At 37.6% G+C, this 27,964-nt stretch overlaps 1 protein-coding gene across 1 annotated transcript in view; it reads left to right on the forward strand.

The window, feature by feature from the left end:
- Positions 1-27,964, forward strand: part of exoc4 (exocyst complex component 4) — a 280,178-nt gene that overhangs the window by 63,723 nt on the left and 188,491 nt on the right. Inside the window, exon 10 of the mRNA XM_061715202.1 lies at positions 2,268-2,356. Coding sequence (XP_061571186.1) covers positions 2,268-2,356 — 89 coding nt within the window. The remainder of the gene's footprint in view (positions 1-2,267; positions 2,357-27,964) is intronic.

Genomic DNA, 27,964 nt, shown 5'->3' on the forward strand with positions numbered 1-27,964 from the left:
ATCTTCTATTCCTCTAACACACCTAGAGAGTGTGGTGCTTGATCAATATAAATCTGGGTCAAAATTGCATCATATGAGACATTCAGAGGAAGAGGGAGCTTTTCTGGATCAGGCCACTTTTCTGTTGATATTTAAAAATGAAAACAAAACAAAAACAAGCAACAAAAAACCTCACAAATACTGAGAAAACATGTCTGATCACGAAGCCTCTCCTCTTCTCCCCCTCCTCGTGTACTCGAGCACGAACCCTCCCCGTCTGTGATTGGATGGAGCAGCGGTTGTAAAAGGTCCGGGGGTCAGATCCTAGTTTATGTTTCTAGTTTGTGAAACCAAGCGGGCTTGTATACCCATGAGATGTTCAGCTGGTGAATGATGAGAAAATTATCCACTGAACGCGACAAAAAGTGCTCTGGAGTTTCAAACGACGTCAATTAGTCATTGTTACCTACACTTAATGAGAGTGTGTCTCTCCTGACAAGAACAGTACAGGAGGAATGACGGAGGAGACGATGAGGGGATGAAGCAGAATTGATGGTTGACGTCAGGGACTTAATACGTTTATTAATTTTAGTCCCTTTCAAGACGTTTGTGTTCACAGGCTTTAGGTTACTGTTAACAGATTATTGGTGCTCTCTTATTACGGAAGAGTATTAGGGCCAGGCAGGAGAAAAATAAAAATAATATTTTAGAGGAGGAAGATTTTTTTTTTCATTATGCACTTTGGGAAAAAAGTCGAAATGTCCAGAAAAAAGTCGAAATTTGTTGAGATTAATGTTGAAGTACAATTTCGAGAATAAAGTCGAATTGGCTTTAGTAGAATAGAATAGACTTTATTGATCTCCCAGAGGAGAAATTCAATTGTGCAGCAGCAAAACACACACACGCTCAACGGTTTATACAAATACACATGAAACTATGACAAGGTATAAAAAAGTATATCCTAAAAAAATTTAAATAGAAATAACCAATAAATAGCTGAATAATTAAAAAAAGAGCAATATAAAATGAAGAAAAATGAGCAATGTACAAGAGAAAATAGTAAACTAAAAAAAAATGATAATATTTACATGTGCAAAAATACGTGGGGTATTTAGCGGGCGAAGGTTATTGCACTTTCAGAGAAACAATATTTTTTACAATACAATATTGATTTGAAACACATCACACTTTGCATAACTTCAGAAACGTTAACGTTACACTCCAAGGATGTAAGTTAATTAGTTAGTTAGTTACGGCTGCTGCTGCTTAGCTGTCAGTCGCTCTGCTAACTGGATTTAATGGAGAGGAAACATTTCCACTTTATTCACAAATTTGTATTTCAACTTTATTCTCGAAATTTCAACTTTTTTCACGAAATTTCGACTTTTTTATTGAAATTGTATTTCAACATTAATCTCAACATTTTACGACGGAGTATTAGGGCCAAACTAAGACAAAAATGACGAGAATAAAGTCATAATATAATGAGAATAAAGTCGTAAAATTACGAGAATAAAGTCATAATGTTGCGAGAATAAATTCGTAATAGAAAAAAGTCGTAATATTACGAGAATAAAGTTGTCACATTACGAGAATAGTCGTAACATTACGAGAATAAAGTCGTAATTTATGAGAATAAAGTCATAATATTACAAGAATAAAGTGTTACTTTATGAGAACTCTAACAGGAAGAGTGTGTTAAAATGTTGAATATTGAGCATCTTGTGACGTTATATTTATATATTTAATATTACGACTTTATTTTCGTAATATTATGACTTTATTCTCAAAATATTACGACTTTATTCTTGTAATATTACGACTTTATTCTTGCAACTTATTACTTTATTCTCGTAATATTACGACTTTATTTTCATATTATTATGACTATTTTTCGTAATTTCCTTTTTTTTTATATCTTAGTTGGGCCTAATACTCCGTCGTAACATTTTGACTTTTTTCTCGAAATTGTATTTCAACATTAATCTCGACATTTCAACTTTTTTCTCGAAGTACACAGTAAAAAAAATCTTCCCCTCTCAAATATTTTTTCTCCTGCATGGCCCTAATACTCTTCCGTACTCTTATGTTATTTCTCCGGTATTGAGCTACATGTATTTGTCAAATATGAACCCACTGGCATGCTCATACCTTTGCATTTTTGTGTTAATTCATACCATTTATTAAGTTTGAATCAGTCACAGTCAGTACATATAGTACTTTATTTGATTTTAAATTCCACGTCTGTGTCTTGTTTGCATTAACCGAAGCGTTTGTGTGTTCTGCAGGTTTGAATCATCTTCCCATGCCATCAGCATGAGTGCCTATCTGAGAGAGCAGAGGCGGGAGCTGTACAGCAAGAGCGGAGAACTCCAAGGTGAGGAAGGAGCCGGAGGGATGGACTTGGGGAAAGGGAGGCCGGGGACAGAGCTGGAATAAGGAAACATAGATGGAGGGTGAGATGAGGACGAGCAGGAAAAAAAACTGAGGAAATGTAAAGCATTGGCAGAAAGGTGAGAAGATGGGGGAATAAGGCAAAGAGAAATAAATTGAACCGTTTCGCTGTATAAAATAAAACGTTGAAGAGAAAAGAGCAGCAGCAACAGAGACGAGGTTGAAGTCGGGTGAATTGATTGGAGAAAAAAAAAAGGCAAGGATGAGGGTTAAGGACTGATGAATAAAATATAACGAGCAGAAGAATAGAACTCTAAGATTACTGAAAAGGCAGAAATGATGGATTGCCGCAAGTGGTGTGAGGAGGTTCTCGAGATTTCACAAAATTGTGTAAACTGGCATGAATGGGAACAAAACACTGGAAGATGATGAGGTACAGGTAATTTGGCCGTCTTTGGTTTAAGTGGAAGCGTGTGAAGTGGCTCAGTCAGATGGAGATGAAGAGCTGCAGAAGAGAGTGTGATAGCGAGCCGACTCCGGGAAGCCGCGGGGACGGGAGACGGGCATGTTACAGTACTAGAATCTGCACTTGGCTCTGAAAAGGCAGACAGCAGGAGTGCGGAGAAAGCGAGCAGTAATAGAGAAAGAGATTGACAAGATGCAGAGAGCAGGGTGACTTTGCAGAATCCACCTACAGGGAGAGGCCTTGAAAAAGCTCTCACTCACACATTCACACGCACAAAATAGCAGAGTGAGTAAGCTACACACCGACATCCCCAGAGAATCCAAACTGTTCTGCTGCCCCTACATCTTCTGTTTTTCTGTGTCTGGCTCTCTGTTCCTCTGCCGATGACCTTGAGGTTTCAATCAGTAATGCCTGACGGCGCTGTTTGCTACTGTCTGCTGCCATTTCTTTGTTTCCACATCAAGCTTGGTTGGTGTGGGATTGGACAAAACGGGAAAAAGCAGGAGATGGGGCCCAAACAATAACGCTGAAGTGCATTTGTTTTGTGTGTTTGTCTCTAAAACTCAACCATGATCCTTTCCGCAGTTTCTCTGCAGCGCATTCTGGCTACGGGGGGAGATTCTGTATCTATATTAGTTATAACTGGGGGAAGATTTTTTTTTTATTATGCACTTCGAGAATAAAGTCGAAATGTCGAGAAAAAAGTCGAAATGTCAAGATTAATGTTGAAGTACAATCTTGAGACAAAAGTCAAAATGTCGAGAAAAAAGTCATAATGTCGAGAAAAAAGTCATAATGTCGAGAAAAAAGTCAAAATGTCGAGAAAAAAAGTCGACATATCGAGATTAAAAAGGAAAGGAAAAAGGAAGAAAAAAAGAGAAGAAAAATGAAAAAAAGAAAAAAAAAAGTGAGAAAAAAGAGGAAAAAAATTGAAAAAAAGGAAAAAAAAGAAGAAAAAAAAAGGAACAAAAGGAAAAAATAGGTCAAACATTTTTGTTTGAGATGGGACCCAAACAATAACGCCGAAGTGCATTTGTTTTGTGTGTTTGTCTCTAAAACTCAACCATGATCCTTTCGGCATCATCTCTGCAGCGCATTCTGGCTACGGGGGGAGATTCTTTACAAAATATACAGCAATAATTGGTTAGAAGTCTCTCAATATGACCATCTAAGAAAGAAAGTAAGAAAAGAAAATCAATTCTAATACTCGACTCGGATGAAAAAGAAAGTACACCATCTTTCAATTCTATGGTTGTACACATGACATGATTATTAAAAAAAAAAGTACACCAGCAGATGAAAAACAACACATGGCGTATTACACTGCGCCATTATTCATTATTCCTTTAATTAAGCTAAAATCCAGGGGGGGAATTGCTCCATAGACAAAAAAAAAGAGAAAAATGTGTTTAAATGTTTGAGTTTAACGTGGCTCGTAGTGTAAAACAATTAAGCTGCACTTCCTGCTGAAAACAATGTAAAACAACAGCAACAGCGTGAGATAAACGCTCCATTAAAGGCAGCGACAGCTATGGAAAAATCATACTCATAATCATTTTTGTCAACACTTTAGTCTTTAAAATGATTATCTGCTGACTTCTGAAGCATGCTGCTTTTAACATAAAAATGTTGATACCTCCACAGTAAAGCCTGATTTCTGGCAAAAGCTGTTTTAGGGATGAATGTTTTTGTCCAGAAAAACCACTGGGAACTTACTGAGATACAGTAACTTTGTTACACACAAAAAGGAGAAGGAATGGCTCATCTGTGGCCGGGTGGATCTACGCCTGAACCGAGCCGGTGGCTGAGAACAAGAAACAGAATTTGTCACAAAATAAATGCATATTTTTGATCTGGATTACACTATTTTTGTGATTGTCGGGATCCGCAAGGCAAGTTTATTTGTATAGCACAGGGGTTGGCAACCCAAAATGTTGAAAGAGCCATATTGGACCAAAAACGCAAAAAACAAATATGTCTGGAGCCGCAAAAAATGAAAAGTCTTGTATAAACCTTAGAAAAAGGCAACACATGCTGGGGGCGGATTTTTTTTTTCATAATGTACTTCGAGAAAAAAGTCGTAATGTCGTGAAAAAAGTCAAAATTTCGAGAAAAAAGTCAAAATGTCAAGATTAATGTTGAAATACAATCTTGAGAAAAAAAGTCAAAATGTTGAGAAAAAAGTCAAAATATTGAGAAAAAAGTCAAAATATTGAGAAAAAAGTCGAAATGTTGAGAAAAAAGTCAAAATATTGAGAAAAAAGTTGAAATGTCGAGAAAAAAGTCACAATTTTGAGAAAAAAGTCGAAATGTTGAAGAAAGTCATAATTTCGTGAGAAAAGTCAAAATGTTGAGAAAAAAGTCAAAATATTGAGAAAAAAGTTGAAATGTCGAGAAAAAAGTCACAATTTTGAGAAAAAAGTCGAAATGTTGAAGAAATAGTCATAATTTCGTGAGAAAAGTCAAAATGTTGAGAAAAAAGTCAAAATGTTGAGAAAAAAGTCGAAATGTTGAAGAAATAGTCATAATTTCGTGAGAAAAGTCAAAATGTTGAGAAAAAAAGTCGAAATTTCGAGAAAAAAGTCAACATTTCGAGAAAAAAAGTTGAAATGTCGAGAAAAAAGTCAAAATTTCGAGAAAAAAGTCAAAATGTTGAGATTAAAAAGGAAAGGAAGAAAGAAAAAAAAAAGCAGAAAAAAAGAAGAAAAAAGAAAATGAAAAGGAAAAAAGAAAAAAAGAAGAAAAAAAGGAAAAAAAAGTTCAAACATTTTTGAAAAAGCTCCAGGAGCCACTAGGGCGGCGCTAAAGAGCCGCATGCAGCTCTAGAGCCGTGAGTTGCCGACCCCTGGTACAGCACAAGGTAATTCAAAGTGCTTTACATCAACATTAAAAGCAGCAAGACACAATTAAACAGTAAATAAAAAATTAAATTAAATAAAATGATAAGAAAAGAGGTAAAATAATAAAAAGCACAAGTTGTTAAAAAGTAAGGGCAGTAGAGTACAGCAGGTAAGTATTTAATTTAAGAGTACGCTTCAGTAAACAAAACGTACGCTTCACAAAAGAAAACCATGATTCAAATTCCATTATTAACACATCCCTAGGACCATTGTAAAACCTAAACTCCTTAGTTTCCAGACAGTTTTTCTGTGTTTTCATTGCAGGACACCAATGTTTACAGTGAATCTTCATTTTACTCATTGCAATATGTTCTCAGGATCTCGCCTGCAAATCCCAGTATGACTGACGTGTGCATTTTCATGGGATTAAAACGATCTCATGACCCCTGTGTTGTTTGAAATAGGGGAGGTAGACACGCTGGAGTAACAGCACCGACGCCGTCTGTAATTGTTGCACATTACTGCAGGTCTCCAGATATTACCAGCCCCTTCAAACAGGGGATAAGTGACAAAATAAACCTCCTAATAGCTTTAAAATGTTCTTATTTGCATTTTGTTGCTCGCACATTCGTGGGAAAACATCTCTACTTAGTTGTCATCTATTCAAAGAACATATTTTCAGGAGTCTTACAGTTTTTTTTTTCTACTACTTATCACTTTGCAAACTAATGTGCCCTCGCATATCTTTAGAGAGAAGAGGCTTTTTCCTAACAACCCTTCCAAACACTGTTTTTATCTAAAAGTACTGTCATGAACTTTAATATTAAGCATGCTAAGTGAAAATCTGAGATGTAGCCTTGTTTTTTTTAATTTTATTTATATTTCTCTGCACATCACATGCTCTGACCTGGAGGTGAACTTGTGTGTGAATAATATCCCTGTAGAATGAGATGGAGGATATTTATATGGATCTTTTCTCGGCTGCATCTTCTCAACCTGTTGCCTTGTCGGTTTATTTTACGCTCAGCTGTCCGACCAATCAGAGGCTCTTAAATGAAAATCTGACCAATCAGAGAATTGATCTGTGTAGTTTATCCTGCTACAAAGAAAACAAACATTAAAAAACACAATTACCTTTTTAACTGCCTGAATAGAAAATGTATTCTTAATGAATTTTTACATTTCTATTTATTTCTCCACTTGAAGAGTTTGAATGACATTCAATAATCAATTTATTATTATTAACATAATTCCTTTTTTTTAATTCAAGGTATTTTTTATTGTTTTTTCAATTTTCACAGAATAATTACATACAAAAGAATTAGAATTAACATAGTAAATATGATAAACACCTATAACCCCCACATGTCTTGCTCCAACGGAGCCCGATCCCTACAACTAAATTATTGTACCATTCAGAGATAAAAATAAAGACAATAAAGTTAAAAAAAATAAAATAAAAACATACAAGGATATATAAATAAAAAAATTAATAAATAAATAAAATAAACATTACAGATATACATAATTCCTTTTTTAAAAAGCTAATTCAAATATTCATAGAATAGAATAGAAGACTTTATTGATCTCCCAGAGGAGAAATTCAGTCGTGCAGCAGCCAAACACACACACGCTCAACGGTTTATACAAAAAATTTAAAATAGAATAACCAATAAATAGCTAAATAATAAAAAAGAGCAATATAAAAAGTAAAAAAGGAGTATGTACAAGAGAAAAAAAATAGTAAACACAAAAAAACCCAGATATTTACATGTGCAAAAAAAAACATTAAAACACTTAGGAAGTTAGACGATGTATTTATGTATTTAACTAATTTGCAGTCTAATGTACTAATAGATATAATTATTTCCCAATAACTGATGAGGAAGAGGCTTTAATCCCCATTTGCCCGACTCTCCTCGTCTTTCATTGATTAATGGGCTCCAAATAGTTTAAAAAGGACTTTTGAAACTTTCACCGATAGACGGGCAGCAGCAGTTTCCTGTCTTCAATCATTTCTACGTTGTTTTTCTTCGGCTTTGTGTCGAAACACATCTAATGCCAAAATGTAGCCTTTAACGGAGGTGAGCATCCTCGCTTGTGATCAGTCAGTTAAGTGATTTGATTAGCAGGATCTGGCTTCTACTGAGACTAAATCAGTATAAATGATGTAAAACTGCACTTAGTTTGTTTCTACTTTGCTTCTGCAGTTTGTTTTATGAATGATGGCGTAATATGCCACGTGTTGTTGTTCACCTCAGCTTCTGTTTACCGATATAAAAACCTGTTTTCCCCCTTAAAGTCTTTGTATCTAAAGCCTTACACTTGTGGGAGGGCTTAAGTTGCCTTTCACACAACTGTACTTAACTCCAGAATGATTAATATTGGTTATTTCAGACATTATATGCTGCAGTTTTCTCTCCTTTATTTTTTTCTTGGAAAGAAATAACGCATACCACACAGCAGAGAGTCTTTAAGTATAAAGTAGAAGAACAGCATTGATTAAATGTGGATAAAAGAAGACCCTAAACAGTCTTCATATAAAAGCTCACTTTTTTTGTCTGGCGCCGCCGAAGAAAGAAGGTGGGAAAATATTTTTGACTGACTGAATGCCCGGGAGCGTTTATAAGAAGATGAGATTTCTTTGGGCTTTCATTTCACCTGTCACAAAGCGCAGCCCCGGCCACAAGCTCTGGCCAAGGCCTGAATGGCTGAAAGGAGATTGAAGGAGTAAAAAATCATTTAGAAAGTGAAATAAGTCGACTGTGATGGAGGGACTGAAGAGATGGATGGGGGAAGGAGGGAGCGAAGGGAGGTTAAAAGTCATTGTTTTCATCAGGGTCCACTGAATAAGCCATTAAAAGATTTCTGAGGGAAGAAATTAGAAAAATATGTATTTAAACAGTGTGGAAAGGGACTTTTCCCCTCTCTCTTCAAATTAAACCTACTGGAGAGAGGGGGAGGAAAAGTTGAGAGATTGAGTTGATGAATACTTCTGGCTCTGGGATTAATCGACACTTAAAGATTAGTCATGTGTGTCTTTTGGTCTCCCACTTGATGTTTTCTAAAGTCCTTTTTTTCTTCTTCTTCTTCCCAGTAATAGTCGACTTCAAGTCAGTGCTCTTAACTCAAACACAACACAGCTTTAAAAATAAGAGCGTGAGTGAGTGTTCAGACTAGGGATGGGCGGTATGGACTAAAAAAATTATCACGATAATTTCTGGCATTTATCCTGATAACGATAAAAATGACGATAAAAAAAATACCAATACAAAAACGTCGTCAACGGGAATCTTTCTTTCTTTCTTTCTTTCTTTCTTTCTTTCTTTCTTTCTTTCTTTCTTTCTTTCTTTCTTTCTTTCTTTCTTTCTTTCTTTCTTTCTTTCTTTCTTTCTTTCTTTCTTTCTTTCTTTCTTTCTTTCTTTCTTTCTTTCTTGCTTTCTTTCTTTCTTTCTTTCTTTCTTGCTTTCTTTCTTTCTTTCTTTTTAGGCTCATTTCTTTCTTTCTTTCTTGCTTTCTTGCTTTCTTTCTTTCTTTCTTTCTTTCTTTCTTTCTTTCTTTCTTTCTTTCTTTCTTTTTAGGCTTCTTTCTTTCTTTCTTTTCTTTCTTTCTTTCTTTCTTTCTTTCTTGCTTTCTTTCTTTCTTTTTAGGCTTCTTTCTTTCTTTCTTTTTTAGGCTCATTTCTTTCTTTCTTTCTTTCTTTCTTTTTAGGCTCATTTCTTTCTTTCTTTCTTTCTTTCTTTCTTTTTAGGCTTCTTTCTTTCTTTCTTTCTTTCTTTCTTTCTTTCTTTCTTTCTTTCTTTCTTTCTTTCTTTTTTAGGCTCATTTCTTTCTTTCTTTCTTTTTTAGGCTCATTTCTTTCTTTCTTTCTTTCTTTTTAGGCTCATTTCTTTCTTTCTTTCTTTCTTTCTTTCTTTCTTTCTTTCTTTCTTTCTTTCTTTCTTTCTCTTTCTTTCTTTCTTTCTTTCTTTCTTTCTTTCTTTCTTTCTTGCTTTCTTTCTTTCTTGCTTTCTTTCTTTCTTTTTAGGCTTCTTTCTTTCTTTTTCTTTCTTTCTTTCTTTCTTTCTTTCTTTCTTTCTTGCTCATATATTCCTTCCTTCCTTCCTTCCTTCCTTCCTTCCTTCCTTCCTTCCTTCCTTCCTTCAAAAATGGAATTTATCGTTTTTACCGGGAGATACAAATTCTTACCGTGGGGAATTGTTTTGATGGTATATCGTGAACGGTAAAATATCACCCATTCCTAGTTCCGACTACACAACACATGCATGAAAGTGGAAATAGACAGAGTACAATTTTACAGCTTCAGAGTTTTATGTGATTAATGCAGAGGTTACTTAGATATTTGCACAATTTTTGGATGAAAACTACTTTAAATGCACTCGTGGGGAATATCAGCATATCAATATTTCAGGCGTGCCATCACTTCACGACAGGATCTGTTTTAAATGTGGATAGAAATTGTAGAAACTCAAACTGCCAGATACTGGAAGAGTTCAATTAATTTTTATACAGTCTTTTACCCTCAGCTCTCGTTATAATAGGTACCTGCAAACAGTTTAAATTAATATTCATGCTGCAATCATTTCAAAAAGCTGCGCGCTAATTTGTGTCGTACAATAGTGATTGTGGCGATACATTAATTGGTTAGGAGATAAAAAAGAAGTGCAATATTCAGCGTGAGGATGCCCTTCAGCAGGAGGCGTTCGTGAGAATCTCAATCGGCTGACAGGTGGAGAAGAGTGTTGTATGAAACTGCTTCGGACTATTCAAGCAGTGCAGAAGTATTTTTTAAAAATGGAGGCCTTGAGAAAGATGAATATAAAAGAGTTAAAAAAAATAGAAGACCTTTCCAGTTCATAGGTCCACCTCCACAAGAAAAACCACAAAAATATCACAAGGATAAAACCTCCAAGAGAAAGAAGTAATCAATATTGGAAGTGCATATTTGAGAAAGATGTCACCCCTGCTAATTCTGTTAGGTGGAGATCAGACCACCGCAGCCTCCCTCAACCAGTTATTACCACAACGGCAGACTAGTTAGTTCAGGGGTCGGCAACCCAAAATGTTGAAAGAGCCGTATTGGACCAAAAACACAAAAAACTAATATGTCTGGAGCCGCAAAAAATGAAAAGTCTTGTATAAGCCTTAGAATGAAGACAACACATATTGCATGTATCTATATTAGTTATAACTGGGGGAAGATTTTTTTTTATTATGCACTTCGAGAAAAAAGTCGAAATGTTGAGAAAAAAGTCGAAATGTCAAGATTACTGTTGAAGTACAATCTTGAGACAAAAGTGGAAATGTCGAGAAAAAAGTCGAAATGTCGAGATTACTGTTGAAGTACAATCTTGAGACAAAAGTGGAAATGTTGAGAAAAAAGTCGAAATGACGAGAAAAAAGTCGAAATGTTGAGAAAACAGTCAAAATTTCGACAAAAAAGTTGAAATGTCGAAAAAAAGTCAAAATTTCAACACAAAAGTTGAAATGTCGAGAAAAAAGTCAAAATGTCAAGATTAATGTTGAAGTACAATCTTGAGACAAAAGTCGAAATGTGGAGAAAAAAGTCGAAATGTGGAGAAAACAGTAAAAATTTTGACAAAAAAGTCGAAATGTTGAAAAAAAAGTCAAAATTTCGAGAAAAGAGTCAAAATATCGAGATTAAAAAGGAAAGGAATAAGGAAGAAAAAAAGGAAAAAAGAAAAAGGAAAAAAAGAGAAAAAAAAGGAAAAAGAAGAAAAAAGGAAGAAAAAAAGAAGAAAAAAAGGTCAAACATTTTTGAAAAAGCTCCAGGAGCCACTAGGGCGGCGCTAAAGAGCCGCATGTGGCTCTAGAGCCGCGGATTGCCGACCCCTGAGTTAGGAGCTTCAGGCTTGAAGCATCAGGACATCACGACTCCACGATTGTCAGGACGGCAGCGCCTCTCACAAAAAGAGCACTTGCACGACTTCCTAACGGGATGATCCTGATCAGAATGATCCTCTTAAAGCTCTTAAAGACTTTTGGCGTAACGACTGGTAACTTACCTCCCTGGAAGCTCCTTTAAGAGCTTCGTAGGGGCTGAGCTGATTTACTGCGACTAAAGCTCTGAAAAGTACCTGGGAGCAACACGGGTGACGTCGATGTTAGATCAGCCAGACAAACCACTGCCTGGAGTAACACGGAAAACCCTCCGATATCTGCACTCAGTACGTTTACATGCAGCAAAGAAATGGGATTTCTGATGGTATCAGATAAACATCCAGAAGTCCCAATCACTTGTCTGAGTTTACATGCTGTTCAGAGAATCAGATAAATGTCCAGAGCATGGCTGACTCAGTGACGCTAGGTGGCGCTGTAACCATGGTAACCATTTCAACAAAGAGCCACTTCCGGTTGACGGTTGTTGTGTTTGGGGCCAACGTTACGCCTTCCGTATATTTTTCCACTTTATTTTGATCTGCTCCGGTGTCCTGATGAAGTTTCTGCCATCTCTTTCATGATCTTCATGTTGGTGTTTAAACAACTATTTAACACGAGCCGTCTCATTTCAAGGAAGGAAGGAAGGACGGAAGGAAGGAAGGGAGGAAGGGAAAAAGAAGGAAGGAAGGAAGGAAGGAAGGAAAAAAAAGGAGGAAGGAAGGAAGGAAGGGAAAAAAGAAGGAAGGGAGAAAACAAGGAAGGAAGGGAAGAAGATAGGAAAGGAGGAAGGAAGGGAAAAAAGAAGGAAGGAAGGGAGAAAAGAAGGAAGGAAGGAAGGAAGGAAGGAAGGGAGAAAACAAGGAAAGAAGGAAGGAAGGAAGGAAGGAAGGAAGGAAGGGAAGAAGGAAGGAAGGAAGGGAGGAAGGGAGAAAACAAGGAAGGAAGGGAAGAAGGTAGGAAGGGAGGAAGGAAGGGAAAAAAGAAGGAAGGAAGGGAGAAAAGAAGGAAGGGAGGAAGGAAGGAAGGGAGAAAAGAAGGAAGGGAGGAAGGAAGGAAGGGGAAAAAGAAGGAAGGGAGGAAGGAAGGGAAAAAAGAAGGAAGGAAGGGAGAAAAGAAGGAAGGAAGGAAGGAAGGGAGAAAATAATGAAGGAAGGAAGGAAGGGAGAAAACAAGGAAAGAAGGAAGGAAGGAAGGAAGGAAGGGAAGAAGGAAGGAAGGGAGGAAGGGAGAAAACAAGGAAGGAAGGGAAAAAAGAAGGAAGGAAGGGAGAAAAGAAGGAAGGAAGGAAGGAAGGAAGGAAGGAAGGAAGGAAGGAAGGAAGGAAGGAAGGAAGGAAGGAAGGAAGGAAGGAAGGAAGGAAGGAAGGAAGGAAACAGGAAGGAAGGGATGGAGGGAGGGAGGGAGAAAACAAGGAAAGAAGGATGGAAGGGAGAAAATAAGGAAAGAAGGAAGGAAGGGAGAAAACAAGGAAAGAAGGAAGGAAGGGAGAAAACAAGGAAAGAAGGAAGGAAGGGAGAAAACAAGGAAAGAAGGAAGGAAGGGAGAAAACAAGGAAAGAAGGAAGGAAGGGAGAAAACAAGGAAAGAAGGAAGGAAGGAAGGGAGAAAAGAAGGAAGGAAGGAAGGGAGAAAACAAGGAAAGAAGGAAGGAAGGGAGAAAACAAGGAAAGAAGGAAGGAAGGAAGGAAGGGAGAAAACAGGAAGGAAGGAAGGAAGTAAATAAATAAATAAATAAATTAATTAATTAATTCTCCAGTATGCACAGACTGCAATATCCGATGTCTCCGTAAACATGGCGTTAAAATTCCGACTGTGAACGAATTATCTAGGTGTTGCTATCCGATTATTAAATGTCAGAAGTAGATCGGATTGAGGTGTTTACATGCAGTTTAAAAGTCCGAACGATGTCTTATACGATCAGAAATCCGATTGAACTGCTCCATGTAAACGTACTGAGTGATGTCTGAGATGTTTCAACCCTTTCAGCTTCATCATCACGGAGGACGGACATGAATTCAGGATCACCCACCACCTACATTTATGGATGATGTCAAGCTGTTCAGCAGACCTTCATGAGAGATGTGTGGAGAATAAAACTGTCAGGCTGATTTCAACAGAACTTTACGTGTTGAATAAGAAATATAAAAATAATCATGTTTATTTTGACATGAATAGATTCACACATAGCGTAAGTTAACAGAATAGTGTTTGCTAGAAGTAAATGACACTTGTAAATGAAGAATGCAAGTACACACACACGCACCACAGTTACTTGTTTTGACCTTACATGAAGCAGAAATGGAGTGGGCGTGTTGTGACCGTTCCTTCCTGCGAGTGTCAGTTTAGTTTATTCTCTAGTGCAGTTTATTATTCATTTGATGTGATTTAAAATGTAAAAAATACAAGTAAAATCTTTGCTACATCAACATTTATTTCAAGGAAAGAAGGTAGGAAGGGAGAAAGGAAGGAAGGAAGGGAATAGGAAGGGATGAGGGAAGGAAGGGAAAAAAGAAGGAAGAAAGGAAAGAGGAAGGGAAGAGGGAATGAAGGGAAAAAGAAGGAAGGAAGGAAGGGAGAAAAGAGGAAGGGAAGGAAGGAAGGAAGGAAGGAGGAGGAAGGAAAGGAAAAAAGAAGGAAGGAATGAAGGAAGGAAGGGAGAAAAGAGGACGGGAAGAAGGAAGTACAGAGCAGGAGGAAAGAAGGGAGGAAGGAAGGGAGAAAAGAAGGAAGGGAGGAAGGAAGGAAGGAAGGAAGGGAGAAAAGAAGAGAGTAAGGAAGGAAGGAAGGAAGGGAGAAAACAAGGAAAGAAGGTAGGAAGGGAGAAAAGAAGGAAGGAAGGGAGAAAACAAGGGAGTAAGGAACGAAGGAAGGAAGGGAGGAAGGGAGAAAAGAATGGAGTAAGGAAGGAAGGGCGGGAGAAAAGAAGGGACTAAGGAAGGGAGAAAAGAGGAAGGGAAGGAAGGAAGGAAGGAAGGAAGGAAGGGAAGAAGGGAGAAAAGAGGAAGGGAAGAAGGAAGGAAGGGAAAAAGGAAGGAAGGAAGGAAGGGAGAAAAGAAGGAAGGAAGGGAGAAAACAAGGAAGGAAGGAAGGAAGGAAGGAAGGAAGGAAGGAAGGAAGGAAGGAAGGAAGGAAGGAAGGAAGGAAGGAAGGAAGGAAGGAAGGAAGGAAGGAAGGAAGGAAGGAAGGAAGGAAGGAAGGAAGGAAGGAAGGAAGGAAGGAAGGAAGGAAGGAAGGAAGGAAGGAAGGAAGGAAGGAAGGAAGGAAGGAAGGAAATCTTTGCTACATCACCATTTATTTCCTGCACTTAATTCCATCAAGCGTTTCCACTATGTAGCTTAAAACTGTGCATTCACAAAAGATGCCAACTTGAACATCACCATTAAAATGATCACATGAGGAGACGGACGCCGTCCAGGCGTGAACGCTCCTCGCTGCAAGTGCTGCCGAGATATTCGACACTATTCCATCTCGCGTGATCTTTTCAAGATAAGATGCTTTCTTTTCCTCTTCAAGGTTGCAATATTTCATTTATCTTTTCAAAAGTACCGAGGCCTGATGTAACTAAGGCTGAGAGCACCTGTTCTGATGTCGAATGTTATGTCTCTGTTAGTAATTTATATTCTCAGCCATCTAATAGGTCTGAAATTAATCTGTGATATCAGTAATTGATATGGTTTGAGTGTCGTACGGACCTCCCATGTATCTTTATTATGCACACGTGCGCATACATCCACAATCTCCACATACACATGCAAACACACTGGGAGGCTTAATTGCTTTCCCTCTCATTTCGTATGCTTCAGTTAGCCCAGTGCTTCATCTAAAGACTTCATTACGGCTCCATATGCGGTTGCATCTGGAATATCTGATCTAAAGATTTAACTTTAGAACATGTATGGTTTTTTTGGGGTGTTTTTTCCATCGAAAACCAAATCCTCGGCTGTTGAGTCCATACTTTGCAGAGCACGACTTAAAAATCAGGGAACCTCGTCCACATCTCCCATGAATAAATGATGGGAATAAAATCTTTCATCTATAGGTATGTTACCATCGTCCCCGCCACTAGACTTTTACAACCCCCTCCCCTTTTTCCCTTTTATTTTTTATTGCTTTCCCTGTTGTGTGTCGGGGGCTCCCTCGGTGGTCATCTGGGAGGTGAAGTGTGAATATATTCTAATAACTACTTCAGTCTTGCAACACTCCGTAATGCATTTACAGCCCCTTTTTTGATTTATTTCTCTTTTATGTCCTGGCCTTTCATTGTGTTTGGTAAGATATTGCCTTGCCCCAGGGCACGTTTGAAGTGACAGTCCCTCCGTTTGATCGCTGAGCACACGAGCTCGCCCGCCGCCGCATGCTCGCACTCAACATACATGTAAACAAACACAAGACACAATAAACGTATCAGTCTCCCCGCACGTACTCCCATTCCCAACGCTCTTACCTTTGACCGACCCCCCCCCCCCCCTTTTTTTCCTAAGATATATTTGTAATCAGCTTGCTTCCAAATCCGTTTCACACATTTCCTTTTGATCCTTTTGAAGTCTTGTATAAGCCTTAGAATGAAGGCAACACATGCTGCATTTATCTATATTAGTTAGAACTGGGGGAAGATTATTTTTTCATTATGCACTTCGAGAAAAAAGTGGAAATTTCGAGAAAAAAGTGGAAATTTCGAGAAAAAAGTCAAAATTTCCAGATTACTGTTGAAGTACAATCTTGAGACAAAAGTTGAAATGTCGAGAAAAAAGTCGAAATGTCGAAAAAAAAGTCGAAATGACGAGAAAAAAGTCGAAATGTTGAGAAAAAAGTTGAAATGTTGAGAAAAAAGTCGAAATGTTTACAAAAAAGTCGAAATGTCGAGAAAAAAGTGGAAATTTCAAGAAAAAAGTCAAAATGTCAAGATTAATGTTGAAGTACAATCTTGAGACAAAAGTCAAAATGACGAGAAAAAAGTCGAAATGTTGAGAAAAAAGTTGAAATGTTGACAAAAAAGTTGAAATCTCGAGAAAAAAGTCGAAATTGAGAGAAAAAAGTCAAAATGTCCAGATTAATGTTGAAGTACAATCTTGAGACAAAAGTTGAAATGTCGAGAAAAAAGTCGAAATGTCAAAAAAAAAGTCGAAATGACGAGAAAAAAGTCGTAATGTTGAGAAAAAAGTTGAAATGTTGACAAAAAAGTCAAAATGTTGAAAAAAAAGTCAAAATTTCGAGAAAAAAGTCAAAATTTTGAGATTAAAAAGGAAAGGAAAAAGGAAGAAAAAAAGGGAAAAAAGGAAAAAAAGAAAAAGGAAAAAAAGGAAAAAAAGAGGAAAAAAGAGAAAAAAAATAGAAAAAAGGGTAAAAAAGAAGAAAAAAAGAAAAAAAAGATCAAACATTTTTGAAAAAGCCCCAGGGAGCCACTAGGGCGGCGCTAAAGAGCTCTAGAGCCACGGGTTGCTCTTACCTTTTGACCGACCCCCCCCTCCTTTTTTTCCTAAGATATATTTGTAATCAGCTTGCTTCCAAATCCGTTTCACACATTTCCTTTTGATATTCAAATAAACGTATTCGCAGTCGGTGACAGAGAAAAACTCTGGCTAACTCTCCCAAGGCAAACAATCTCCCCCTACACATTCTTTAATACCTCATGCTAAGTCTGAGATAGAGAGACGGGGGGAATAAAAAAACCAACCTGCCTTGTATTAAGGGTTGCTTGTTTATGTATAACAGCATCATATTCCCATGACGGGGAGGAACACGGAAAGGCGGAGGAGGAGTGTTGTGACCAGAAGTGATGTTCCTTGTCAAGCTGATTTGTACACCGCTATCGAGAGGGGAGGGAGACGAGGTGCAAATGGAAAAATGTCTAGCGAGAGACGCAGGGGTGGAGGTGACGCTGGGTGGGATATCTGGGGTGGGGCTGGCAGATGTCTAAAGCCGCGCTCTTCTCTGCGTTTTTATAAAGAAGCAGCAACAAAGACCATGTACCTATCGAACGATGTGTGATGTTACACTCTTTGGCATTGTGATTGCCGGGTGTGGAAAGTAATTTATTGAGTCTGTTGAGGGTTTTTTCCAGAAAGGCTCGGGTCTTTCTCAAGGGTGAAGAGGTCACTGGATGAAGCTTTGAGAAGCGTCAGGCCCCAAGTATCACACCGCTTTCCTTGTCATAGCTCCCCAGGAAAACTTGTTTTCTCTCAAAAGTGTGATAAATTTTGTGGTAAGAAAACATTTCACTTCACCAGACTTCAGAAGTTTGTGTCGTGTTTCACCTCGAAGTGACCCGACACAAACAGATCAAATCACCGGCTTTGCCATTTCACTTATTTCATTTCCTGAAAAAGTACATTTTCAACTATGCAGGTGAATATTAAAACAATGGCAAATATTTATTTAAAGAAATGGTCCCACTACTTTGGCTTTGGCTTTGTTTTGTGGTTAATTTAATTTCAGCTGTGATTCAGCGATAATTATCCAAACATAAATTTGGAAACATGAATGGATAAGTGTCATAAATTAAACGTCCACCAAAATGTCTCTTCTATGAGAACCTTTACATAAAATAGATGATTCTTAATGATGAAAACTACAAAACCGCAAAAACTCAAAATCTTAACAAGAATATTTGTCTTATTTCTAGTTAAAATGTTTCATTTTTAGTCAAAAACTCATTACACTTAAAACAAGACTCATTCCCAGAAAAATAACTTATTATTTGACAATTTTCACCTGTTTCAAGTACATTTTCACTTAAAATAATAAGACAAAATCTGCCAATGGAACAAGATTTTTTTGCTTGTAATGAGAAGATAAATCTTGTTCCACTGGCAGATTTTTCTACTTATTTCAAGTGAAAATCTACTTGAAACAGGTGAAAATTGTCAAATTACAAGTTATTTTTCTGGTAATGAGTCTTGTTTTAAGTGCAATGAGATTTTTTGATTAAAAATGAGACATTTTAATATTTCATAGCTCCCCAGGAAAACTTGTTTTCTCTCAAAAGTGTGATCAATTTTGTGGTAAGAAAACATTTCACTCCAGCAGACTTCAAAAGTTTGTGTCGTGTTTCACCTCGAAGTGACCCGACACAAACAGATCAAATCACCGGCTTTGCCATTTCACTTATTTCATTTCCTGAAAAAGTACATTTTCAACGTTTGTCGACAGATTTCAAGGATAATGGTCGTTCCTTCATCTCGCAGAGTGATCAATAATTGACATCCACTGACCTTGCAATTAGAATTTATCATGTTCATAAATGGAACATTAGATTGAATTGAAATTTGTTGGCAAAAAAAGTCAATGGTTATTACAGGATTATGATGCTGGAATGTCAAAGACGTCAGCTAAGCTACTATTGATGCCGCTGGCTCTCGTTTTGATTTCTTCCTCCATCTCGTGCTTTAATCTCCCAACACAGACAGTCTCATCAATTGCTGTTTCATGCTCATCTTTATTTCTTGCTGTTAAATTTTCTCACTTTGTACTACCGCAAGAGTTTCTGGTCTAATAATGAATATTTGCTAAATTATTTTCATCAACATAATATTAATATAAGAGAGTTTTCAGTGATTATTACTAGGAATGGGTGATATTTTACCGTTCATGATAAACCGTCCAAAAATTTCCCAATGGTAAGAATTTGTATCTCACGGTAAAAGAAAGGATAACGTTTTTGTGTAAAGTTGATTTATGGTTCTGTGTTAAATCCACGCACAACGTACAGGAAGGAAGGAAGGAAGGAAGGAAGGAAGGAAGGAAGGAAGGAAGGAAGGAAGGAAGGAAGGAAGGAAGGAAGGAAGGAAGGAAGGAAGGAAGGAAGGAAGGAAGGAAGGAAGGAAGGAAGGAAGGAAGGAAGGAAGGAAGGAAGGAAGGAAGGAAGGAAGGATATGAGCAAGAAAGGAAGGAAGGATATGAGCAAGAAAGGAAGGAAGGATATGAGCAAGAAAGGAAGGAAGGATATGAGCAAGAAAGGAAGGAAGGATATGAGCAAGAAAGGAAGGAAGGATATGAGCAAGAAAGGAAGGAAGGAAGGAAGGAAGGAAGGAAGGAAGGATATGAGCAAGAAAGGAAGGAAGGAAGGAAGGATATGAGCAAGAAAGGAAGGAAGGAAGGAAGGATATGAGCAAGAAAGGAAGGAAGGAAGGAAGGATATGAGCAAGGAAGGAAGGAAGGATATGAGCAAGAAAGGAAGGAAGGAAGGATATGAGCAAGAAAGGAAGGAAGGAAGGATATGAGCAAGAAAGGAAGGAAGGAAGGATATGAGCAAGGAAGGAAGGAAGGAAGGATATGAGCAAGGAAGGAAGGATATGAGCAAGGAAGGAAGGAAGGAAGGATATGAGCAAGAAAGGAAGGAAGGAAGGAAGGAAGGATATGAGCAAGAAAGGAAGGAAGGAAGGAAGGAAGGATATGAGCAAGAAAGGAAGGAAGGAAGGAAGGAAGGATATGAGCAAGAAAGGAAGAAGGAAGGAAAGAAGGATATGAGCAAGGAAGGAAGGAAAGAAGGATATGAGCAAGAAAGGAAGGAAGGAAGGATATGAGCAAGAAAGGAAGGAAGGAAGGATATGAGCAAGAAAGGAAGGAAGGAAGGATATGAGCAAGAAAGGAAGGAAGGAAGGAAGGATATGAGCAAGGAAGGAAGGAAGGAAGGATATGAGCAAGAAAGGAAGGAAGGAAGGAAGGATATGAGCAAGAAAGGAAGGAAGGAAGGAAGGATATGAGCAAGAAAGGAAGGAAGGAAGGATATGAGCAAGAAAGGAAGGAAGGAAGGAAGGATATGAGCAAGAAAGGAAGGAAGGAAGGAAGGATATGAGCAAGAAAGGAAGGAAGGAAGGAAGGATATGAGCAAGAAAGGAAGGAAGGAAGGAAGGATATGAGCAAGAAAGGAAGGAAGGAAGGATATGAGAAAGGAAGGAAGGAAGGAAGGAAGGATATGAGCAAGAAAGGAAGGAAGGAAGGATATGAGCAAGAAAGGAAGGAAGGAAGGAAGGAAGGAAGGAAGGATATGAGCAAGAAAGGAAGGAAGGAAGGATATGAGCAAGAAAGGAAGGAAGGAAGGAAGGATATGAGCAAGAAAGGAAGGAAGGAAGGAAGGAAGTATATGAGCAAGAAAGGAAGGAAGGAAGGAAGGATATGAGCAAGAAAGGAAGGAAGGAAGGATATGAGCAAGGAAGGAAGGAAGGATATGAGAAAGGAAGGAAGGAAGGAAGGAAGGATATGAGGAAGGAAGGAAGGAAGGAAGGATATGAGGAAGGAAGGAAGGAAGGAAGGATATGAGCAAGGAAGGAAGGAAGGAAGGATATGAGCAAGAAAGGAAGGAAGGAAGGAAGGATATGAGCAAGAAAGGAAGGAAGGAAGGAAGGATATGAGCAAGAAAGGAAGGAAGGAAGGATATGAGCAAGAAAGGAAGGAAGGAAGGAAGGATATGAGCAAGAAAGGAAGGAAGGAAGGATATGAGCAAGAAAGGAAGGAAGGAAGGATATGAGAAAGGAAGGAAGGAAGGAAGGAAGGATATGAGCAAGAAAGGAAGGAAGGAAGGATATGAGCAAGAAAGGAAGGAAGGAAGGATATGAGCAAGAAAGGAAGGAAGGAAGGAAGGATATGAGCAAGAAAGGAAGGAAGGAAGGATATGAGCAAGAAAGGAAGGAAGGAAGGAAGGATATGAGCAAGAAAGGAAGGAAGGAAGGATATGAGCAAGGAAGGAAGGAAGGATATGAGAAAGGAAGGAAGGAAGGAAGGATATGAGGAAGGAAGGAAGGAAGGAAGGATATGAGCAAGAAAGGAAGGAAGGAAGGAAGGAAGGATATGGGCAAGAAAGGAAGGAAGGAAGGAAGGATATGAGCAAGAAAGGAAGGAAGGAAGGAAGGAAGGATATGAGCAAGAAAGGAAGGAAGGAAGGAAGGAAGGATATGAGCAAGAAAGGAAGGAAGGAAGGAAGGATATGAGCAAGAAAGGAAGGAAGGAAGGAAGGATATGAGCAAGAAAGGAAGGAAGGAAGGAAGGAAGGATATGAGCAAGGAAGGAAGGAAGGAAGGATATGAGCAAGGAAGGAAGGAAGGAAGGATATGAGCAAGGAAGGAAGGAAGGAAGGAAGGAAGGAAGGAAGGAAGGAAGGAAGGAAGGAAGGAAGGAAGGAAGGAAGGAAGGAAGGAAGGAAGGAAGGAAGGAAGGAAGGAAGGAAGGAAGGAAAGATAAATTCCCGTTGATGAGGTTTTTGTGTAACAAACGGATCTGAGTCATTCCAGTTTTGCAGTACAGGTGTAACTAATTTAATTGGTTTTTATTAATTCAATTTAATTGGTGTAGTTTAGTATTTAGTATCTTTTAGAGCAGTGATTTGGCTCCAAAGACTGAATGTGGTGATAGATTTAAAGTTACAAAGGTGGAGTTGAATTGGTATTTTTTTTAATCATAATTTTTATCGTTATCGGGATAAATGCCAGAAATTACCGTGATACATTTTTTAGTCCATACCGCCCATCCCTAATTATTACATCAAACAAGCCAAAGTTTACACTACAAAAACCCCCAATAATGGTTGTTTTCCTTTTCCTATGAACAGATGTCAGCATATTTCACAAATGCATGCAAAGTTATGTGGTGACACGTACAGCGTGCTGCATTTGGATGACATGTTGAATACGCCAGATGAATGTCCCTGGAAAATGATGCATCCTTTTGCTTCGGTGCCAGGTTTTATGAATTGCCTTGGTCCAGCAGCGACACATTAACCACCTTTTGCAGAAAGATGCAGGCGACCTCTGCTACTTGAAATGTGAGGACAGATCAGCTCCTTTTATTGTGGAAAACAGGGACGTGCACACATTACAGCGCGTCTTATCTCATTGCTGCTATTTTGCATGTGTTTGGGGCTCGTCATGTTCAATTTGGCTGTACACGCATATCAGATGATGGCGTTTAAAACAATATCAGATGTAATTCCCTAAACCTCCTCTTCCAAGACGCACACAAACAACGAATAAATAAATGCATAGTGTTGAATTCTCATTCATAGTGGGCGCAGTTATCTCATTACAGTAGTTCTTTTGCTCAATTTTACAGCGAAGAATGGAAACCGGAAAATGAAGTGTAGCTTACAGCCGTGACATTGTGTGTCTCACAAAGCCAGTGGCAATGTTGCTGATCATCTGAGTCAAGAAAATGGAAAATATTGCAGGTGAATATTAAAACAATCGCAAATATTTATTTACAGAAATGATCCCACTACTTTGACTTTGGCTTTGTGTCGTGGTTAATTTAATTTCAGCTGTGATTCAGCTATTATTATCCAAACATAAATTTGGAAACATGAATGGATAAGTGTCAAAAATTAAACGTCCACCAAAATGTCTCTTCCATGAGAACCTTTACATAAAATACATGATTCTTAATTATGAAAACTACCAAACCGCAAAATATACACTGCTAAAACTCAAAATCTTAACGAGAATATTTGTCTTATTTCTAGTTAAAATGTCTCATTTTTAGTCAAAAACTCTCATTACACTTAAAACAAGAGTCATTCCCAGAAAAATAACTTGTTATTTGACAATTTTCACCTGTTTCAAGTACATTTTTACTTAAAATAAGTAGAAAAAAATCTGCCAATGGAACAATATTTTTTTGCTTGTAATGAGAAGATAAATCTTGTTCCATTGGCAGATTTTTTCTACTTATTTTAAGTGAAAATTTACTTGAAACAGGTGAAAATTGTCAAATAAAAAGTTATTTTTCTGGTAATGAGTCTTGTTTTAAGTGTAATGAGATTTTTTTTTGACTAAAAATGAGACATTTTAACTAAAAATAAGACAAATATTCTTGTTAAGATTTTGAGTTTTTGCAGTGTAGTCAAACTTAAGGCATCATCATTGTTTCCACTTCATACCTTCAAATGTAAACTTCTCTTGCTTGTAGGTTAAATGTAGAACATTTTTTTAGTGTATAATTTAGTCATGAGCGTAAAAAAAGAATCTAATCTGCATCTCTCTTTGATTCTCAGAGAATTAAAGCATTAGCATTGACAAAATCTGAGTTATATGCAGAATTAAAGGAAAATTAAATCTCACAAACAACTGGAATCTCAAGATTCATAAATGACAGAGATGCAGAGGACAACAGACAGAGAATATCGCGTTGTAATAGTTTACACAGTGCAGACATTTAATCAGAGGGGGCATGTTTTATTTTCCTTGCCCGGGGCTTATTTTAATCAGCATCGGACCTATCGTTGTTGGTGGCTTCCACTGTCATCTCGGTGTTTACTTTTAATCTCACTCTTGCTGATTGGATGAGAAACGAAAATGATGGAGCGAGTTTGGGAGGGGAGGATGGATAAATGAAGGGCATGGGGGACCGGAGGCTGCAGAGATTCTGACTTGTACACTTTAGCGACAGCAGTAGTCCAGACATTTAGACGTACATCTCTGGTATTCCACATGTGCAACAGGTTCTTCTGGGAAAGTAGAGTGTGTAACGTCCTGCCCAATTCTCTGCTGGGTCCAATGGAACAGGGGTCTGCAACCCAAAATGTTTTAGAGCCATATTGGACCAAAAACACAAAAAACAAATATGTCTGGAGCCGCAAAAAATGAAAAGTCTTGTATCAGCCTTAGAATGAAGGCAACACATGCTGCATGTTTCTATATTAGTTAGAACTGGGGGAAGATTTTTTTTCATTATTCACTTCGAGAAAAAAGTCATAATGTCAAGATTAATGTTGAAGTACAATCTTGATAAAAAAGTCGAAATGTCGAGAAAAAAGTCGAAATGTTGAGAAAAAAGTTGAAATGTCGTGAAAAAAGTCAAAAGGTCAAGATTAATGTTGAAGTTCAATCTTGATGAAAAAGTCGAAATGTTGATAAAAAAGTTGAAATGTTGAGAAAAAAGTCAAAAATGTCGAGAAAAAAGTCGAAATGTCGAGAAAAAAGTCGAAATGTCGAGAAAAAAGTCGAAATGTCAAGATTAATGTTGAAGTACAATCTTGATAAAAAAGTCGAAATGTCGAGAAAAAAGTCGAAATGTTGAGGAAAAAAGTCAAAATGTCGAGAAAAAAGTCGAAATGTCAAGATTAATGTTGAAGTTCAATCTTGATGAAAAAGTCAAAATGTTGATAAAAAAGTTGAAATGTTGAGAAAAAAGTCGAAATGTCGAGAAAAAAGTCAAAAGGTCAAGATTAATGTTGAAGTTCAATCTTGATGAAAAAGTCGAAATGTTGATAAAAAAGTTGAAATGTTGAGAAAAAAGTCGAAAATGTCGAGAAAAAAGTCGAAATGTCGAGAAAAAAGTCGAAATGTCGAGAAAAAAGTCGAAATGTCAAGATTAATGTTGAAGTACAATCTTTATGAAAAAGTCGAAATGTTGATAAAAAAGTCGAAATGTTGATAAAAAAGTCGAAATGTCAAGATTAATGTTGAAGTACAATCTTGATAAAAAAGTCGAAATGTCGAGAAAAAAGTCGAAATGTTGAGGAAAAAAGTCAAAATGTCGAGAAAAAAGTCGAAATGTCAAGATTAATGTTGAAGTTCAATCTTGATGAAAAAGTCAAAATGTTGATAAAAAAGTTGAAATGTTGAGAAAAAAGTCGAAATGTCAAGATTAATGTTGAAGTACAATCTTTATGAAAAAGTCGAAATGTTGATAAAAAAGTCGAAATGTCGAGAAAAAAGTCGAAATGTCGAGAAAAAAGTCGAAATGTCAAGATTAATGTTGAAGTATAATCTTGAGAAAAAAGTTGAAATGTCGAAATGGCGAGAAAAAAGTCGAAATGTCGAGATTCTTGTTGAAGTACAATCTCAAGAAAAAAGTTGAAAGGTCGAGAAAAAAGTCAAAATTTCGAAGACAAAAGTCGAAATGTCGAGATTAAAATGGAAAGGAAAAAGGAAGAAAAAAAAGAAAAAGAAAAAAAGGAGAAAAAAGGGGAAAAAAAGAAGAAAAAAAGGTCAAACATTTTTGAAAAAGCTCCAGGGAGCCACTAGGGCGGCGCTAAAGAGCTGCATGCTCTTTAGCGCATTCCATTGCAGGGGTTGCCGACCCCCGCAATGGAAGACGTGATGGCACTTGGTTTTTGTGTGCACACATGAGCTACAGCCTCCTACGCTCGCCTGTGTCTCCTTTAATGCATGTAGGCATTTTAGCTTTGTCAAACACGTTCATTTCTTACATATTTTCTGATTAAAAGCTTTTCTGAGAGACTTTCCTGTGCAGGTTTGTGCAGAGAGAGCGTTGTGTCCTGTGCAGATTGTTCAGCTCCTTGAGGCACATTTGTGATATTGGGCTTTATAATAAACATAATTCACTTTTCTTGACCAAAAGCACTCTGGATAAAAGCACAGTATAAATTGTGTCCATTTACCACCACCGCCATTTATGTTTAGTGATGTAGCGACTGTTTCTGACATGTCTGGGATGAGTGCTTCCCTTATGTCGAGCGCTTTCTCCCCAACACATACCATCGTTGATTTGTAGTCGGTCACAGCCGAGCTGAAACTAGTAGGCCCAGGAAGATCAAAGATACTTGTGATCACGCTGTCGACATTCTGATTGGCTTTGGTAGGAGACCAAATGGACTAATTCATCATCAAAACAATCAGTGAAGCATACAAATGAGTTCTTGCATGTATTGGTGTGGCATTGCTGGAACACATGCTTGTAAATGCAGGTTTGGGTTTATTATTATTGGGTTAGGTCAACTTATGATGAAGTTTTTGCTTTTTCAAAATTGGAACCTCCACCAAGGATGGATGCAGTTTCACCGACTATTGAAACGATTAGTCGACTGATCGGATAATTAGTAATTTTTTTTAACTTAGTATGAGGTTGCTTTAGTTATGTGGCATAATAAATACAAGAAAGATGGTACTAGAGTCCTGCTATAGCGGGACTGTTTTCTTCATCCTCCTCACACCCACATCCGCAAAACTCTGAGAATTCATGCCCGCACGGCGCACAATAATAGAGATGCATTGATTTAGTTTTTTCTCCCGTCCCGCAAGAGAAAAGTCCAGACAAATCTATCTGATTTAATGTTAACATGATAATTGTGGAGTTTGATGGATAATTGACAGTTCATAGGCACCTGACTGAAAGTTAGATGCAAATCCATTATTGTCATCACACAAGCTTTTTCGCCTTTCGCGCTGCATCAATTATGATGGAGGTTATAACAACGAGAGTAGCTGTGAGTGGCTCTAATAATACTTATAAATAACATGAAATAAACAAAGTTAACGAATTAATTTAACAAATGAAAAAAAGGCTTAATATCTTACCAAGGCAAGTCCGTTTCGTTCAACACTCCGACGTGCTTTCTCTTCAAATGCATTACCGACGTGCTCCTGTGAAAAGCAACGTCGGCTTTGCAAACCTTTCAAGTCATCTTTTTATTCGCTGTATCGAGGCTAAAATGCTCCCAAACTTTTGAAGTTTTATAACCCGCAGCTGCTGAGACGCTATCGTGCATGACGACTCTCGGCAGAGATTGTATTGAAGTGAGACGCCTCACTCCGTTGGAAAAACACGTCTGGCGACAATTGTCGACAATGGAATTCATTGTCGACTATTTTGATTATCGATTTTTGTCGACAACGTCGACGAATCGTTGCAGCCCTACTTAAGTATGTGGTGTTTTTCCCCCAAGTGGGGTAAAAATTGAGAGGAAGGTCTTCTCTGAAGAGCGGGTGGTTTTAACCTTCAAGAGAGGTGCTGGGTCGGGTCTCACAGTGGAGTAGCTGCACCTCCAGGTGGAAATGAGCTCAATGAGGTGTTTGGTCATCTGGTCCGAATGTAGAGGAGAAGGTCTCTGTGAGACGAGAACTCAGACCCAGAATCCACTACGGCAGGGGTCGGCAACCCAAAATGTTGAAAGAGCCATTTTGGACCGAAAACACAAAAAACAAATATGTCTGGAGCCGCAAAAAATGAAAAGTCTTGTATAAACCTTAGAATGAAGACAACACATGATGCATGTTTTCTATATTAGTTATAACTGGGGAGAGATTTATTTTTTCATTATGCACTTCGAGAAAAATGTCGAAATTCTCGAGGAAAAAGTCAAAATGTCTAGAGAAAAAAGTCGAAATGTTGCGAAAAATGCTGAAGTACAATCTTGAGAAAAAACTTGAAATTTTGAGAAAAAAGTCGAAATGTCGAGAAAAAAGTTGAAATGTTGAGAAAAATGTCGAAATTTCGAGAGAAAAGTCGAAATGTCAAGATTAATGCTGAAGTACAATCTTGAGAAAAAACTTGAAATTTTGAGGAAAAAGTCCAAATGTCGAGAAAAAAGTCAAGATTTCGGGAGAAAACTCACAATTTTGAGGGAAATAGTCAACATTTCGTGAAAAAAGTCGAAATATCGAGATTAATGTTGAAGTACAATCTCGAGAAAAAAGTCGAAATGTCGAGAAAAA

Source organism: Cololabis saira, chromosome 23 (genome assembly GCF_033807715.1).
Source record: "Cololabis saira isolate AMF1-May2022 chromosome 23, fColSai1.1, whole genome shotgun sequence".
NCBI classification, from domain to species: domain Eukaryota; kingdom Metazoa; phylum Chordata; class Actinopteri; order Beloniformes; family Belonidae; genus Cololabis; species Cololabis saira.